The following is a 14,695-nucleotide window of genomic DNA, read 5'->3' as shown; positions in this document are numbered from 1 at the left end:
CATCTCAGGTGATATTTGAACCATTCGCTCTGACAGGTGAATTGTCAGAGATGACATCCTTTATCCATCACCTCTGGGTAGGGCTTTCTTAAGGTCTCACCAGGCAGTCTCTGCCTTGCTGTGAAGACAATACTCTTCTAGATGTCAGTCAATGACCTCTGGACAAAAAAGTTTACAGCAATGTGGGAAAGTCTATGGTCTTTGTTTGAGCTGCGGGTATTTGCACTACACCAGAGCAGAAGCTGATATTCCAACATTTGGAGACACAACATCATGAATTACGCACTAAAGAAATCTGTAAGTATCTCTTTATGGAAATCAAAGGATCTGAATATTTTGAGAACATTGGGTTGATTGTGATTACCTCACAGTGATTACCTCAGAAATGTACATTAAATAGGTTGGATGAGGGTAAAAGAAAAACGGATAGAAGGTAATTCAATGCGATGGCAGAATCTCCACGCACTCACTAGCTTGCATTTTTACCATCAGGCCTCTAGGTGGCTACCTTCACTCCCAAGCGCCAAATACAAAATGAAGCCGGGATGCCTTGACCCCTCATCCGCAGAACAGAAAGACAAGTGACTCCTTACTTCTCTTGATGCAGGGATTGGCCAAGCACATCTGAGCCTCTTGACACCCCAGTCCCATCATTAACACACCGGTGTTTTCGGGTTCCAAAAATGAGAGGAATTGCAAAACGTTGCTAAACGTCCCCGTGTGATGACGTCATCCGATATCGACTACACCAGGAGACACTTGTATAACTTGACTGCGGTGAGTTTGTTATTCATACTGTCTTCCCCTGCAGACAGCATGTCTCTGTCACGCTGCTTTGCTCTTTCCACAAATCATTTCGTTTTAAAAACTGCTGTCGGAGAGTCAGTTTTCAAAGGTGAGTAATCTGAATAGATCTATCATAACGATGCATTTGGGAACTTGAATATATAGCTACCTACTGACAGCTCCACTGAAGTACCACTGCTAGCAGTACGATATAGTGTTAAGCAACAAGATTTGCTTGGAACCCAAAGGTTGCCGGTGTGTGTTTGATCTTATGAAATTAAATAATCTATCGACCAGCAGACCCCCCCGTATACTATAATCAGAGGCTTGTTGTGGACGGCAAATGGTACACCGCTAACGCTAGCTTAGCTGGGGGCTGGCTGTTCGTATGACAGACATTTATTGGCGACTCATCGCTAGTTATAGCTGCTTGACAACAAGTCAATTGAACGGTACCTAATTTTGTTAAAGCCTCAAAGATTGCTTACTTGTACAAACTGTTCCGTCTTGTGCAAAGCGTATTCGCGGACAGCAGGATCAGCAGCGGGGGGAATCAAGGACAAGGAACCGCTGAAGAAGGCCAAAACGCCGCTGGGACGCTTTGATAGCCCCGATAAAGAAACTACCGAAACCAAGGACATCCTGCAACGTATGATCTGCACATTTAACTTCAAATATTATTATGACAATATCATAGGTTGCTGAGCAATATTAGTGACAGTTCAAAGCGTTTACCTACGAAAGTCCAATAATGGTCGCGCTGAAGCAGACTCATTTAAACCAAAGTTGTGTTTTAGTAGTTTTTGTTCATATGCTTGTTTTATTATATCATTGCAGGTTTCCCGGACGATGTGAACCCCGAGACAAAGGAGAAAGGAGGACCCAGGGGTCCAGAGCCGACACGATACGGCGATTGGGAGAGAAGGGGACGATGCATAGATTTCTAGTTCGTTCACAAAAAAACTACTGTAATTTATACTCTGACATAACTAATCATAATTATTGCCAGACAGTGAAATGTCTGGCAAGCAAATCCGGCGTAGTCTGCAAAGCAAAGAGAGCAGAAAGTAATGTTGAGACGGCGCAACAACGATACGAAAGTGGAAATATGTATCCAAATCCATGAAGGCTACAGGGCAGCATTTACGTTTAATATGGCAGAATTGAGTATAGGAATTTTAAATTCTCCTCTTCTGTTTGTGTGAAAGTTGAGCCATGTTGTTCATCAATTATTGAAATGAGTAATCAAACGGCATTTCTCACATTAGGACGGAACACTTGCTATGCATGGCTGTGGTGTACAGATGTTATGGTCTTTTGAATAAAGAAAACGTTAGTGTGTGAAGCAAGATGGTTTTATTTACCATGTTCTGAATAATATATATGATTGTACACTATACCTTATTATACATTGGGGTCCTATTCAATATAATTATTACATTCAGTTATTATATGTCACGCAGGTGTGCTTAAACATTTAACTTGAGTGTTTTAACGAATAAAATTATGCACATTAATTGTCATTAGCGTACATGAAAAAGCATATCACAGGCCTGAAGTACAAAGCCTGCACCCTTTACGATATATACTCCTGTCCTCTAGGTTTCTGCATCTGAATCTATTGTAAGGACATCGTAGGTGCAGTTAAGACGGTCGAACACTGACGTGCTCGTTTAAAGCGAACCGATTCTCTCATTAATAGAACAAATGTTTCAGTTACATCGCTTTATATAGCAATACCAGCATTTCAAGAGACCTGTCTATTAGATGAAATGTTTGTTTGCCTTCTGTATTCAATCTGTAGTGAAATCACGCTGTCAGGTTGTTGCCTGTTCTGTAGTTTACGTTTTGGTATCGGCTAGGACATAAAAAATGGTCTCCGTGAGGTGTGCGCTAGGTATGAGAGCAATGACGTAAGCGATACCTGTCATTGTGTAAAATGAAAAACTACGGTGCTGACAAAATCACATGTATCGAAAACCTAATAGATGGTAGTCACACATCAAGCCTATGTGAGATGGCTGAGATTACGTGATTTGATTACGGCTATGTTAACATTCCATACCGTCTACAATCACACAATGCGCACACAATGATGATTGGTGTAGAAGCTCAACGTGATACAATTTAGCCAATCATTGCTCAGTGCGCTTGTGCATGAAGAGATGAGTTCTTTCATCGCTGAGCCCAAAGCAGCGGGTCAGTTCCGGTTCCGGGTGCTTCCTAGTTTCTGCCATATTTAGTGCTGCTTGTTTCACGGTTGTGAATCGCACTACCCCCGGGGAATGGTCTTGTTTTAGCCTCGCATTATTCAGTTGCCACCACGAAGGGGAAGGTGCGTGCTTTATCTGAGAAGTGTGCGACAACGCTGGCAGCGAGATGACGACGCGATCGGAGAGAGAAAAGGCCCAGAAACTCAATGAACAGCACCAGGCCATCCTGTCTAAAATGCTGAGGGAAGACGACAACAAATACTGCGCCGACTGCGAGGCGAAAGGTATCGTTAGCCGTCGCCTAACGGGAAACACCGGGTAGCTTGACACCGAGCTGGCTGACTCGGTGCTTTCATGTATGTCAGTCAACAGTTGTCAGTGTGATGAATCCGGGTGTCTGATTTAATGGCGTGTTTAATTCATTCAATTTGACCAGGCAGAACAGCTTGCTGTTTTTGCAAGCATATTACAGTTAGGTTGGCTTGCTTGCTAGTTAGCTAGCAGATTGGCTGTCTGCGCTTGTGCATCCTCCTCTGCGGTGTCACCCACGCTGTCACCCCCGCAATTACCCGGTGAGTGACGGGGGCCGCAATTAGGATGCTTCCCCGCTGTCTTTATTGCGCCAGTGTGGAATCTGTGGATGTTTGCATGGGTTGCTTAGACGTCGAAATGAAGGGGCATTATTGACTTTCGCCTTCAGTGAATGAGAAAGCTTGATGATTCTTGTCTATAATAGCTCATAACGCTCATGACATACCACACTGGACTGCTAGCTAATGTTAACTACCTAGGAAGCTTGCCGCCGCCAATTTTACGCTCTTTGGCAGGCACTTCAGTTCCTTCAGAGGTAATGAAACGACTTGATAAACCATTTGCAACTGACCTTAGCTCGCTACCTATTTTCACGTCATCCTAGATAGCTAACTTTAGTTAACAAACTCACTGGCTGGCTATCTAGATATTAGTCACTTTCAGCAAGTGTCATCACTGTCTTGTCTCGTTCAGCTGTCACGGCAAGGACTTCTGGAAAGCGGGACTTAGCAACATTTATTTTCCCTGTATTTAGAAGAACACGTACAGCTAGTGTAGGTGTGCTGTCAAGATGCAGCCGAGTCTGCTCGGATGAGCAATGTGCAGTCTGCTGGTGTATGGTCCTGGCAGTGAAAAGAAGCTTTGAAGCCAGACGGCCTGGAACTGACAGCCGGTCTCCCGGTGCCGCTGATGGCGTCAGGGCTGGGAGTGACTACCCGCCTGTGTGCCGTGTCGACTTAACGCAAACAGAATAGCAGTGATTGAACTCCCATGCAGCAACTCTACAACGTAGAGACGTCCGATGTTCAGCAGGTGTTGGTTCAGTGACCACATTCATTTGCAGTAGGGTTTCTGCTCACCTCTTCATAAGTATTTTGGAACGTGAGATGAGTCTATTGTATATGGGAAAGGGATCACCATAGGTAACGTCTGTAGGTATGATGAGTTGAAGCATAGCTACAGGTCGCTTGCTTGGGGAAGTGGGGGTTTTTCTAGCTGTGGCCATACTTCAGACTGGGCACTGACATGCCATAACATGCATATGTCTATGTTGCCATGTTTGATTTGAAGGCGATAGCGGCGATGGTGAGTTTATGTTAAGGAATGAAGAGGTGTGTCCAATGTGCTGAGAGGTGCCTGTCACCCAGGTCATTAATTTCTGTTACCTGAAGACTCCGGTTTCTGAAACCTTTAGCAACAATGGATTGAATGAAAAAAAAAAAAAAACACACCTTGAATGTCCTGATTTCAGGCACACCTTTTCTTGTGCGGTTGCTCTATATTTTTCTCTGGATATTGAATGTCAGGAGAAGGTAGGCAGGCCTTTCCAGTAACAATGTGGAGTTAACAGGGAGAGAAATGGAGTGCACCAGAGAGGACACTGCAGTGTGAGGTGAGAAGGGCAGGACCAGGTGAGGTGTGGGTCCAGGGCGTGGCCAGGCTAGCCTGCTGGGATCCCCAAAGGAGCGCTTTGCTCTGTGGAAGGCCCGGCCGCGTGGGCCCGGTCTCAGAGAGAGCAGTCAGACTCCTCTGGTGTTGCTTCTCTGTGTCCCGTTATCGGTATTGACAGGATCATACGTCTGGGTCAGACGCCGCGGCGTGGTAGTGAGAACGGCAGTGACCCGCGGCGGACCTCTCTCCCAGCACACTCTCCTCCCGTTCCTTCCCTGTCAGCTCAATCTGCCTCCCCGAGTTTCCCCCTGCTGCCGTCAGCTCCGACCCACAACGCACCCCAGCGCAAGGCTGAAGTCAGCATATCAATACCGACACTCAACTGGACGATGCAATTCCAGTCAATTGGATTGACTTCACAACAAGGGTCTCCGCCTGGTGGGAGATGACACGTGTCACCTAGCGTACTTAGCGGTGTCATTTCTGCTCTCTGTCACACTTCCTTAAGGAGTGGCCGCACGCAGCCGCGGGAAGGTGTGGGAGTTCCGCGTATCGGGTACCTGCTGGCCTTTGTGTCTGGGGTTTTTAGTAGTGAGAGAGAGGGACGTGGTGGCCTGTTTGGGTAGGTGGTGGGGGGTTGGGGGCAGGGGGGGTGTGGGGGCTCTGGGTGGGGGGGGGGGGGGTTGGTCTCTTTGTCTTTGCAGTCATTTTTTCAGAGCACCTCTCAGACTTGCAGCATTGCAGTCTAACGATAATATTTTCCAGGCTGAATGTGCTGTCGCTCTCAGTGGATTGCAGGACCGGGGATGAATAATTCACCAGTGCCGAATGTGCTCATTCATTAAACCCGCCACATTCGCAGCCTGTCAGCGTCGTACTTCAGGACTCAGGGAGAGGAGTCTGGCTGCGGTTTGCACAATGCCTCGTTAGTCAGGCCCTTTGCAGGCTTATTTATGCTCACAGTGAGAGGTGAGGCCGGTGCTTCGGAAGCCGTGTGCACTGCGTGTGTGAGAGCGCACGCACGTGCTGACCCCCGGGCCCAGAGGCTCTGTCCTTGGAGCGGTGACCCAGCCAGAGTGAGTCACAGATTATGTCACGTTTGGCCCCCTGACAGAGCTCTGAGGCTCGTGCCTTTGGCAGCCTGTCGCTGCTAATTTACGTTGCGTTTGAGCAGAAGCGTTCACCTGCTGTGAGGAGCGGATGCGCTGCAGCACTAACCTGCTTCCAGCTTCGTCTCTGTGTGGCCAGAAGCCCGCTGTGTCTGCAAGCCCCAGCCCGTGGCAGGCCAAAGTCAGCTTAGCTTGTCCTGTTATGGTATTCTTTTTCATCTTGTTTCCTTCTCTAACACAGGGGAATCGATTTACGTGTTGCAGGATTTTGCAGGTCTTGCTGGCATGGCAGAGTTCAGACATAGAAGAGTCAGATGATCTGAACCAAGGAGCTGGGTTTCAAAGACTGACACAAAGGAGAGCAAAGCAGATGCATCTCTCATTGGCTGATTCCTCGGCACTGTGTCACATGGTGTCCTGTCTTCTGAACGGAGCCTAACGCAGTCCTGCAGCAACCCATTTCCTGTTCCCCACTCTGGGGGAGGAACTCTGGCCTCCAGCTGATAGAACAGTGCAAGGTCTATGTTTGCACCCGGAGGTGGACCGGGGGCCACTCTCTCCCTGCCCCTCCGCCCAGGTTCCTCCTTTTTTGTGGAAACCATTCTCAGGGGCTCCGTCCTCAGCGTCTGGCTCCAGGACCTCTGGCCTGAGATTTTCAATAGCCGGGTCTCATGCATGCCCAGCTGCCAGATCTGTTTGACCTGAGCTAACTATAGTGATGAGTATAACCTTATCGTGGTACCCTCTCACTGCTCTCTGCTGGATCAGCTTATACTGGCAGAGAATCAGCCTGCCTCACTTAGGCCTGCCTGTTGGATGTGTTGTGACATGATTATAGGGGATCAGCAGCTAAATGACATAATCAAATACAGATGACCACATTTTGTCTGGCTTAATGAGCTTTCCCTCTGTTGTGGCATGTTGAATTGAAGGCACCATTTGTTTTAGTAACCCTGTTAACAGGGGGCTTTGCACAGCGTTTGACCTTTTGTCTGTTGTCCCTTTCCACATGTTATCTTGTGATTCACTGGGGCTGTTTTGCCCTTTCGCCCTCATTTGCAGGGCAGGATATTCACTATTTCATTCTCACAGGGAAAGAAATAGTTACCTCCAGGTAATGCTTGGTGTCTTCGAGAGCCTGTTAGTTAGTGTTTATTTAATTTTGACATGGGCTTTCATGAAATGTGTTGACATGTTTTTAATATGTCATGTCTGGTGTGTTTGGATAGCAGAGTCTGCCTAAACACCCTACACACAAAACTGGTATTTTCCAGCAGAGTTCCCTCCTCCTGCCACATTCTGCAGGCTTTAGGCTTCAGCAGTGCTGACATCAGGACACAGAGGCGTTAGGACAGAGCAGTGGGGCTGTGTGGGCAGTATCGGTTGCCCCTCAGCAAAGCTGCTCAGGAAAGCTTCAAAGCGGAGACTGGAACTCATCATTTCACAGCAACTGACACAGACCTCTCATCCTCTTCCTCTGCCTGTCTATCTTTCTGGGTCTCTGTCTGTCTTTCTCCCTCCCTCTGCCTGTCTCTCTCGCTCTCTCTCCCTCTGCCTGCCTGTCTTTCTGTGTCTCTGTCTGTCTTTCTCTCTCCCTCTGCCTGTCTCTCTCACTCTCTTGCTTGCTTTTTTGCTCTGTCCTGTCTTCCTTGAGGAAGCTCAGGTCATCCCACATAGAGCACCATGTGACAGGAAGTGAGTCTCTCTCACTTCCTCTCTCAGTCTGGGCCTATCTGGTTCCTGTCACTGACAGCATCTTCCTTTATCTCGGCACTAGAGACAGGAGTGCTCTGATAGCCAGCGGTGACATCAGCCCCCATTAGGGAGTTCTATGTGGCTGAGGAGACGTGGGGGGCTAATACTTGTGTTAGTGCCTCCAGAGGTCTAGTTCTGGATCTCAGTAAGCAGACCTACTCCCACAGTAGCAGAACCAGAACCCAAGTAGCACTGCGTATCTGGGCCTGCTGGACTCAGAGTTAGGTCAACGCCTCACAAACAGGCTTTTGTGCAGTTTTGCTGGATGAGCTGATTGCTTCCCAGCTCTCACACAGAGCGTGATGAAAGCGGAGTTTGGGAAGAGGCAGGACACGCCCACCTCCTCTTTGAGCGCATTCGTGAGAGCTGAGTCACCCTGAGTCCCAGACGGCTGGCATCTTTTTCCTCAGCACATGCGCCTGCTCTGTGTTCGGATAAAAACGCTGCCCTGCTGTTGTGTCGACATCCCGCGGATTGATGTTCGTTTTACCCCCAGAGATTTCATTTCCATTTTGATCTCATGCACATTGATGGTCTAAGGCTCAAAATGCATTTGCAGCTGTTACCACAAGCAGTTTAGGTGGTAGTTTAGATGGCGGTGCGTATGGCAGAATGGGAATTGCATTGATATAGCCGATTGCAAGAGCAGGATAGAGTGATTGCAGGTGCATTGTGATGTGACGGACAGCCCCTGGGCCAGGTTTGGCTGGGCTCACACAGGGCCGACACCCCCGCCGGATACGAGCTGTAGGCCTCTCCTCTCCCCTGTCACATGACTGAGGCCAAGGGAAAGACCCTGCCTTCGTGCTGGCCCCGCCTTCTACCTGGTATTGTGTGAGCTTGAATAGACTTGTGAGAATTCCATATGACACTCCTTTGTGCTGGAGGTCTTTGTGCTGGGGAGCAGCTTCCTTTCAGAGGTGTTTGTTCAAGCAGCACTGTGTGTGTGAAATGTGAGGGGAAAACAGGCTAGCTTCTGATCCTGCCAGTGCTCCACTACACGTGACAACCTGATCCTGTGCGCTAGGTGTGTGTCTTTTTCGTAACGCTGTATACAATCCATATCCATTATTTTTGAAGATACTGACATTCTGAAAGCTTAAAGTGTGTTTTGTAATTGTCTCTAGTGACTAAGTAACCAAGTAGCTTTGTTGTGCGGTTTACCATTTAGCATGCAAAGAGGTGTTTCAGATACAGTGGTGTTCCAGACACAGTGGTGTGTCAGAGCTCTGGTGTGAAGTGGAAGTGACACATTCAGTTGCAGTAGAAGGTGTGTTTGATTCTGCATTGCTATAGGGGTGCAGATCATGCATATGTATATGGCCATGTGTAACTGTTAGACAGTTTGTTTTTTGACCAGATCATGCCTGTCTTTCCCAGTCTGTGGTCCTGTTTAGAACAACTGAGTTTGACATCATTGAGTTAAAAGTAGCGTTTTGTTTTTAGCCAGCTGGACCTCTCCTGTCTTATTCTGTCAGTGTTACAGCTGTGTGTATCTCTAACAAAGATGCTATCAGCATGCAAACACACTTGCTCAGAGGAACTCAAACTCATGTCTGCCATCAGATTGGTGTTAATTCTGTGTTACCGTTTTGAAGGTTGGAGTTTTAAAGGTTGTTTTCCTGTCAGTGCAGCTGAATAACTCGCACAGACATAAACTTCAGCGGTCTGTTCCATTTTGAGGAATCGGCCTGACTGACAGTAGACAGCAGTACAGTAACTGCATCAGGATATTCTGATAAAGATGCTGCATGACTGCATGTTTTTTTGAGACAGTTAGAGGCCTATAACATTTTAGAAACCATTTTATAACAGCATGGTTTATACTTCAGTAGTTGCTTCGTTTTAAAGTGTCCAGACAGACTGAAATGTCATTGGACAGATTAAGGGTCCGCCCTGCCCACACCATCACAGACTGAAAGTATAATGACCCACAATGCTTTGCAAGTCTAAGGAGATATCAAACTTGTAATTAGCTTCACTGAGCAAATGTACCTGTTGGCTGTATATGATAAAATTTATGCTATCCACCCTGGACAGATCGATAGCGAACAACATTATATGTGTTTCAGGAAGTCATTGTATCATAATTTTCTGTACATTTATAGTCATTCTAATGCTGGTTAATTGAATTTGTGGCTGTTTGGATGAATTGTTTTTCTCACTGGTCTGGTTGAAAGCAAAAGCCTCTGTTTGGATATCATTGTCTTACTATCACATATGTAGTAGCTGCATTTGGTATTGTTCATGGTGCTTTGCAATAGGATGCAATAAAAACTAGCTGTAGTCTATAGAAAGATCAACAAAAAGGTAGGAAGTGTTATTAGGAGGCCTTATAATAACTTCTGGAGGGTTCCGGAGGACTGGCAATGGTTCAGTGCAGCAGGAGAATTAAGAGGTAGAGGAAAATGACAAACACGCCATATTGTTTGGCTGTAATGAAGCTGGATTTGAGTTATGTGCGTTAAAGTCAGATCAGATGGTGCAGAAGATAATGTAAGCAGTCAGAACTGAGTGTCATTGTGGTTCTCTGTGTAGGAAATGCAGACAGCCCTGAGTGCTGAATAGGTACAGGCTCTGCACCACAGGCGTGTGTGTGTGGTGTGTGTGTGCGCGTGTGCATATGTGTGTGCGCGCATGTGTGTAGTGTGCGCGCGTGTGTGTGTGTGTGTGTGTGTGTGCAGGGCTGCAGTGATGTGGTGCACAGGTCCTGCATGGTCAGTTGCCTTCGCACCGCCTGTGTGTGACAGGCGGTGCGCTCCTCTCTTCTCTCCGACCCTGCGGTTTGGTGCCCTGCTCTCTCCGTCCGGGATGGCCCTCACATCCAGCCAGCCCCTGCGGCTGCGCTCTCCAGGGCTCCTCAGTGCTGATTATGACACGGTATTAAATCATTGATGTAATGACCAAACAATGGCAAGACTGACAGCGCATCTCTCATGGGCAATTTGAAATTTCAGAGCATGGAGTGAGGCCTTTATATACAGCAAATGAAGCACTCTGGAGGTCAAATAGAGGTCAACCTGAATGCTTTCCACCTGAAATGACTGGCTCATATAAAAGGAGCTCCCCAATCTCATTAAACTCATCTTACTGCGGCAATAGCGAACTGTATAATTCCTTCAGTCTCATTAAATCTGCTGGGGCAAATTGGGCTTTCAACAGCTTTTATTACCAGCATATTTATCAATATAAACCATTAATGAATCGATTGAGAGGCATTTAAAAACGTGGCAAATTTGCGAGGCTGTGTTAAAGTCTCAGCAGAGTATAAGCACAGCGTGATGTCCTTTACAAACAGGGCTGAACTGTGCATCACACTCTGCACATGCTAGTGAAGGTGACCTGTCTCCATGTGCCAAGGGTAGTGAACATGTGGGTGAGCCTGGCTCATTGCATGCATACTGCTGGGTGTTGGCGCCCCCTACTGTACACAAAGTGTAATGACTAATCACTGCCGAGGATAAGGTGAACCGTTTTTCCCCCTCTTCATACCAATTCTGTGACACTCTTGCATATTTATAAACTGAGATTTCTTCACTTTTTAAACTGGCAGTTGCATTTCTTCACTTGCACGCCTACAGCACACAAGTGATACACTTTCCACAACACTGCTGTTTACTCTATATCCAGAAGATGGAGCTAAAGGTCTATTTGAGCTGCAAAAGAGATGCCTGAAAAAAGCACAGCGACTGTTTGCTTGAAGCATACACTCAACACATGGAATGTTTGTAATTACATACACATTGTAGACTTGTATGCATATTATATTTGGTTATAACTGGGCACAAGCATGAACAGTGTGTATTTTAGTAGTTGTCTATATGGTTTCAAGAAGGTACTCAAAGAATGAAGGTTTCAGAGGAGGACCTGGGAGGTTTTTCCATGTCTCCTTTGTTTATGAAATTTGAATCATTTGTGAGGTTTCCTTTTGGTAAAGTCAAACACATTGACATAAAGGTCTGTCTGTCGCAAACGCACTTCACCAGACGGCAAGAGCACTCCAGAGAGGGACGTTTTGACAGACCAAACATCACTCCTCGATAGAATCCTACGAAGCTTCCGCCGGGAACCGCAATGAATGCCCATCACCACCAGGGGGCAGCACAATCCTCTTTTTGTCATTTGCCGGTTGTAACCTGTATCATACAGCAGAGGACTTGGTTTGATTGACGCTTGAGTGAACTGAGCCAGCAGAGAGAGGCAGTGTTCCCAGGCCCAGGTGAGCTTTCTGGGGCTAAATCTCTATTTCAGAGTCAGCTTAGCTACCTGCTGCTCAGGTGATTTTTGGCCTGACAGTGAGGTATTCCCCACTGTTCCACAGGTGAGGCTCAGAGCTGGGTTGCGAAGGCGGGGAGTGAGAGCTCAGTGCCTGTCAGCGTGGGTGCTCAGTGGGCCTCGGCAGGGTGCTGCTGCCCCCTGCTGGCTGCTGTCTGTCCGTGAGTCTGCAGCAGAACCACCTTCCTGCTCCTCTGTTTCAGCTCCCTGCCTTTTCCGTAAAAAAAGACTGAATTTCATGCTCCAGTAGGCATTTCTCTGTCTGAAAACTCTCCTGCCACTCATCCTGACAGTGGGGCACCTGTGTGTGTGTGTGTGAGAGAGAGAGAGAGAGAGAGAGAAAGAAAGGGAGAGAGAGACTTGCTTTCTTCCATGCAGATCGTGGATGTCTGTTGAAGGTTCAGTTTTTTCACCTTTAGATTTGAACTGCTGCAGATCTGCTTCTCCCTGTGGGATTGCCCGGGGGGGGGGGGCTGCTACTGTAGGGAGTGGAGCTTATTGCAGAGCCAGTGCTCCATAGTCAAAACCTGTTGATTGTTCATGAGTAACAAGAATCACATTTTTTGTTTTTAATTGATTTTTATTAAAGCTCAAAGCAACTCCTTATTCCACAGTAGTTCTACAGTTCCAGCACATCCCTGTGAATGGGCACAAGTGGACTCACATACTTTTCTTTGGAATGTGTTAATTGTTGCGGGGGCATCGCAGTGGGTTTTAACAGAAGCATTATTTTTTTTTTTGAAAGTATCCGTGTGTTTGCAAGAGAAGAGTTTAGCTTCACCTCCGTTAGAGGTCTTTGTTGGATCAGAGATTCTCCTTACCGAGATGCTCCGACCTGTCTCTCCGTCAAGGTTTACATCCCGTGGCTTATTTTACCCAGCATGCTCTGCTTCCCGGAGCCTGCAGGGATAATCACTGCGCAGAAGATCGGGTACGACTACATGCCCTTTAGCTCCTACAGATGCAGATCATCACAAGTTTGGGAGGAAACTGCTGATCTGAGAACAGCTGCAGGAGTTCTGAAAGTCGCCCTTCAGACGTGCTGGATTTACGTGTGGACAGAAATGTCGGCCAGCGTGGTGGAGCAGCGGCGTGGGGACGTTTTCTGGGGACACTAGCGAACAACAGCAGCCTCTCCCCTTGAGGGAGACATGTTTGCGGTCGTCCTTAAGGAGACCTCACCAGAGCGAGTCCAAACGGGGGCGGGTTTCCAAACGGGGGGGGGGGGGGGGGGCAGGTCCAAACGGGGGGGGGGGGGGGGGGGGCAGGTCCAAACGGGGGTCCCACAGAACAGGTCAGCGGTTCGTTGGTCTTAGGGGTGTGATTCTCGCTTAGGGTGCGAGATTTCCCGGGTTCATTTCCCGGACGAGCCCTTGCTTCATGACATTGAGTTGGTATGGAATGAAACCGCGAGAGCTTTGCTTGGTCTCTATTCCAAACTGCCAAACAGGGGGAGAGAGGATGGTGATATTCGGGGGGGGGGGGGGGGTTGCTCTGTGATGGGGTGTGCGTCAGGCAAGCGCTTGTTCCAGCCGTGCGGTCTGGGCCCTCAGCCAGACAGGGCCAGGTGTGCGGGCCCGGGTCCAGGACCTCGCTGGCTGGGAAGGAGGCAGAGGCTGGAGGTGCAGCTGTGGAAGGGGCTGCTGGAAGGGGCTGATCAGAGCCCGGATTCTGCAGAGGTCACGCTTCTGCTGTACCTCAGCGGGGAGGGTGGGGGAAGCGAGACGCACGCCCTCTCAACAGCCGTGAATGTAGCGCTACTGTCCGTGGGTAATTCTAGCCGCTGCTCGCGGCTAATTCTGCACTACTGCTCAGGGATAATTCTACGCCAGGGCTGCTGCGTGCACCGAATTCTGCAATATTACTAGTCTCTAGCTCTGCGCTACTGCTTGCGTCTAATTCTGCGCTACTGCTAGCCGCTAATTCTGCGCTATCTCTCCCAGCTAATTCTGCATTACTGCTACTTCTAATTCTACTCTAATTCTGTGCTATTGCTCTCGTCTTGAAGTGGCCTCATAATGATGATAATTTCGTGGAAGTGTGGTTAAGCAAGCTATTCATTATCTATCTACCTTATTAAAACATGACCTTCGGAGAATAAAACCCTTTTTGTCTGATGTGCCAGTGAAACTACAGTGCTTAGAATTATCCGTGTGTTCAGGCCTGATCACCAGTAAAGGGGTATATAAACTTTTAAGTATTCGAAATGGGCACCTCTAAGTGTCTCTCACCCGGAGCAGAGAGGAGGAGGAGGAGTCTTGCCTGGCTAAACATGTGACATGCTGATGAATCGAGGAGCTGAAACTGTCTATCTTACGCTCTGTTTGAGGTTCCTCTTGTTGAAGCCGAGAGAGCCTTCTTTAGCTCTCCTCTTGAAGTAAGACGCAGCTGTACCACACCTTGCCTCTCAGTTTTATACTGCTGCTCCTGTAGCTGCTCACCGATAGGCTGTTCACCTGAGCCCAAAGTGTCATTGGGAGTTACGAATATCATGCCGTGGAAGAACTTGATTAAATAAGAAGTCCAGCTCGTTTGAGGACCCACAGCTGGTCCAAGAGTGGGTCATTTTAACAGAACAGTGGCTGCTCGGATCCAAAAATATTCTGCTTGCATAGTGTTTCTCACAGACAATGT

General features: G+C 47.8%; 1 protein-coding gene across 2 annotated transcripts in view; it reads left to right on the top strand.

Annotated features, from left to right (window-relative positions):
• Positions 1 to 3,001: 3,001 nt before the first annotated feature.
• smap1 (small ArfGAP 1) overlaps positions 3,002 to 14,695 on the top strand; it is a 66,291-nt gene continuing 54,597 nt past the window's right edge. For both annotated transcript variants that reach the window (XM_036546699.1, XM_036546698.1), the window contains exon 1: positions 3,002 to 3,283. In XM_036546699.1, the coding sequence (XP_036402592.1) occupies positions 3,166 to 3,283 (118 nt within the window). In that variant the 5' untranslated portion in view covers positions 3,002 to 3,165. The remainder of the gene's footprint in view (positions 3,284 to 14,695) is intronic.

Source organism: Megalops cyprinoides, chromosome 15 (assembly GCF_013368585.1).
Source record: "Megalops cyprinoides isolate fMegCyp1 chromosome 15, fMegCyp1.pri, whole genome shotgun sequence".
NCBI classification, from domain to species: Eukaryota; Metazoa; Chordata; class Actinopteri; order Elopiformes; family Megalopidae; genus Megalops; species Megalops cyprinoides.
The sequence above is the reverse complement of the archived record's forward strand: the minus strand, read 5'-3'. Positions and strand labels throughout refer to the sequence as shown.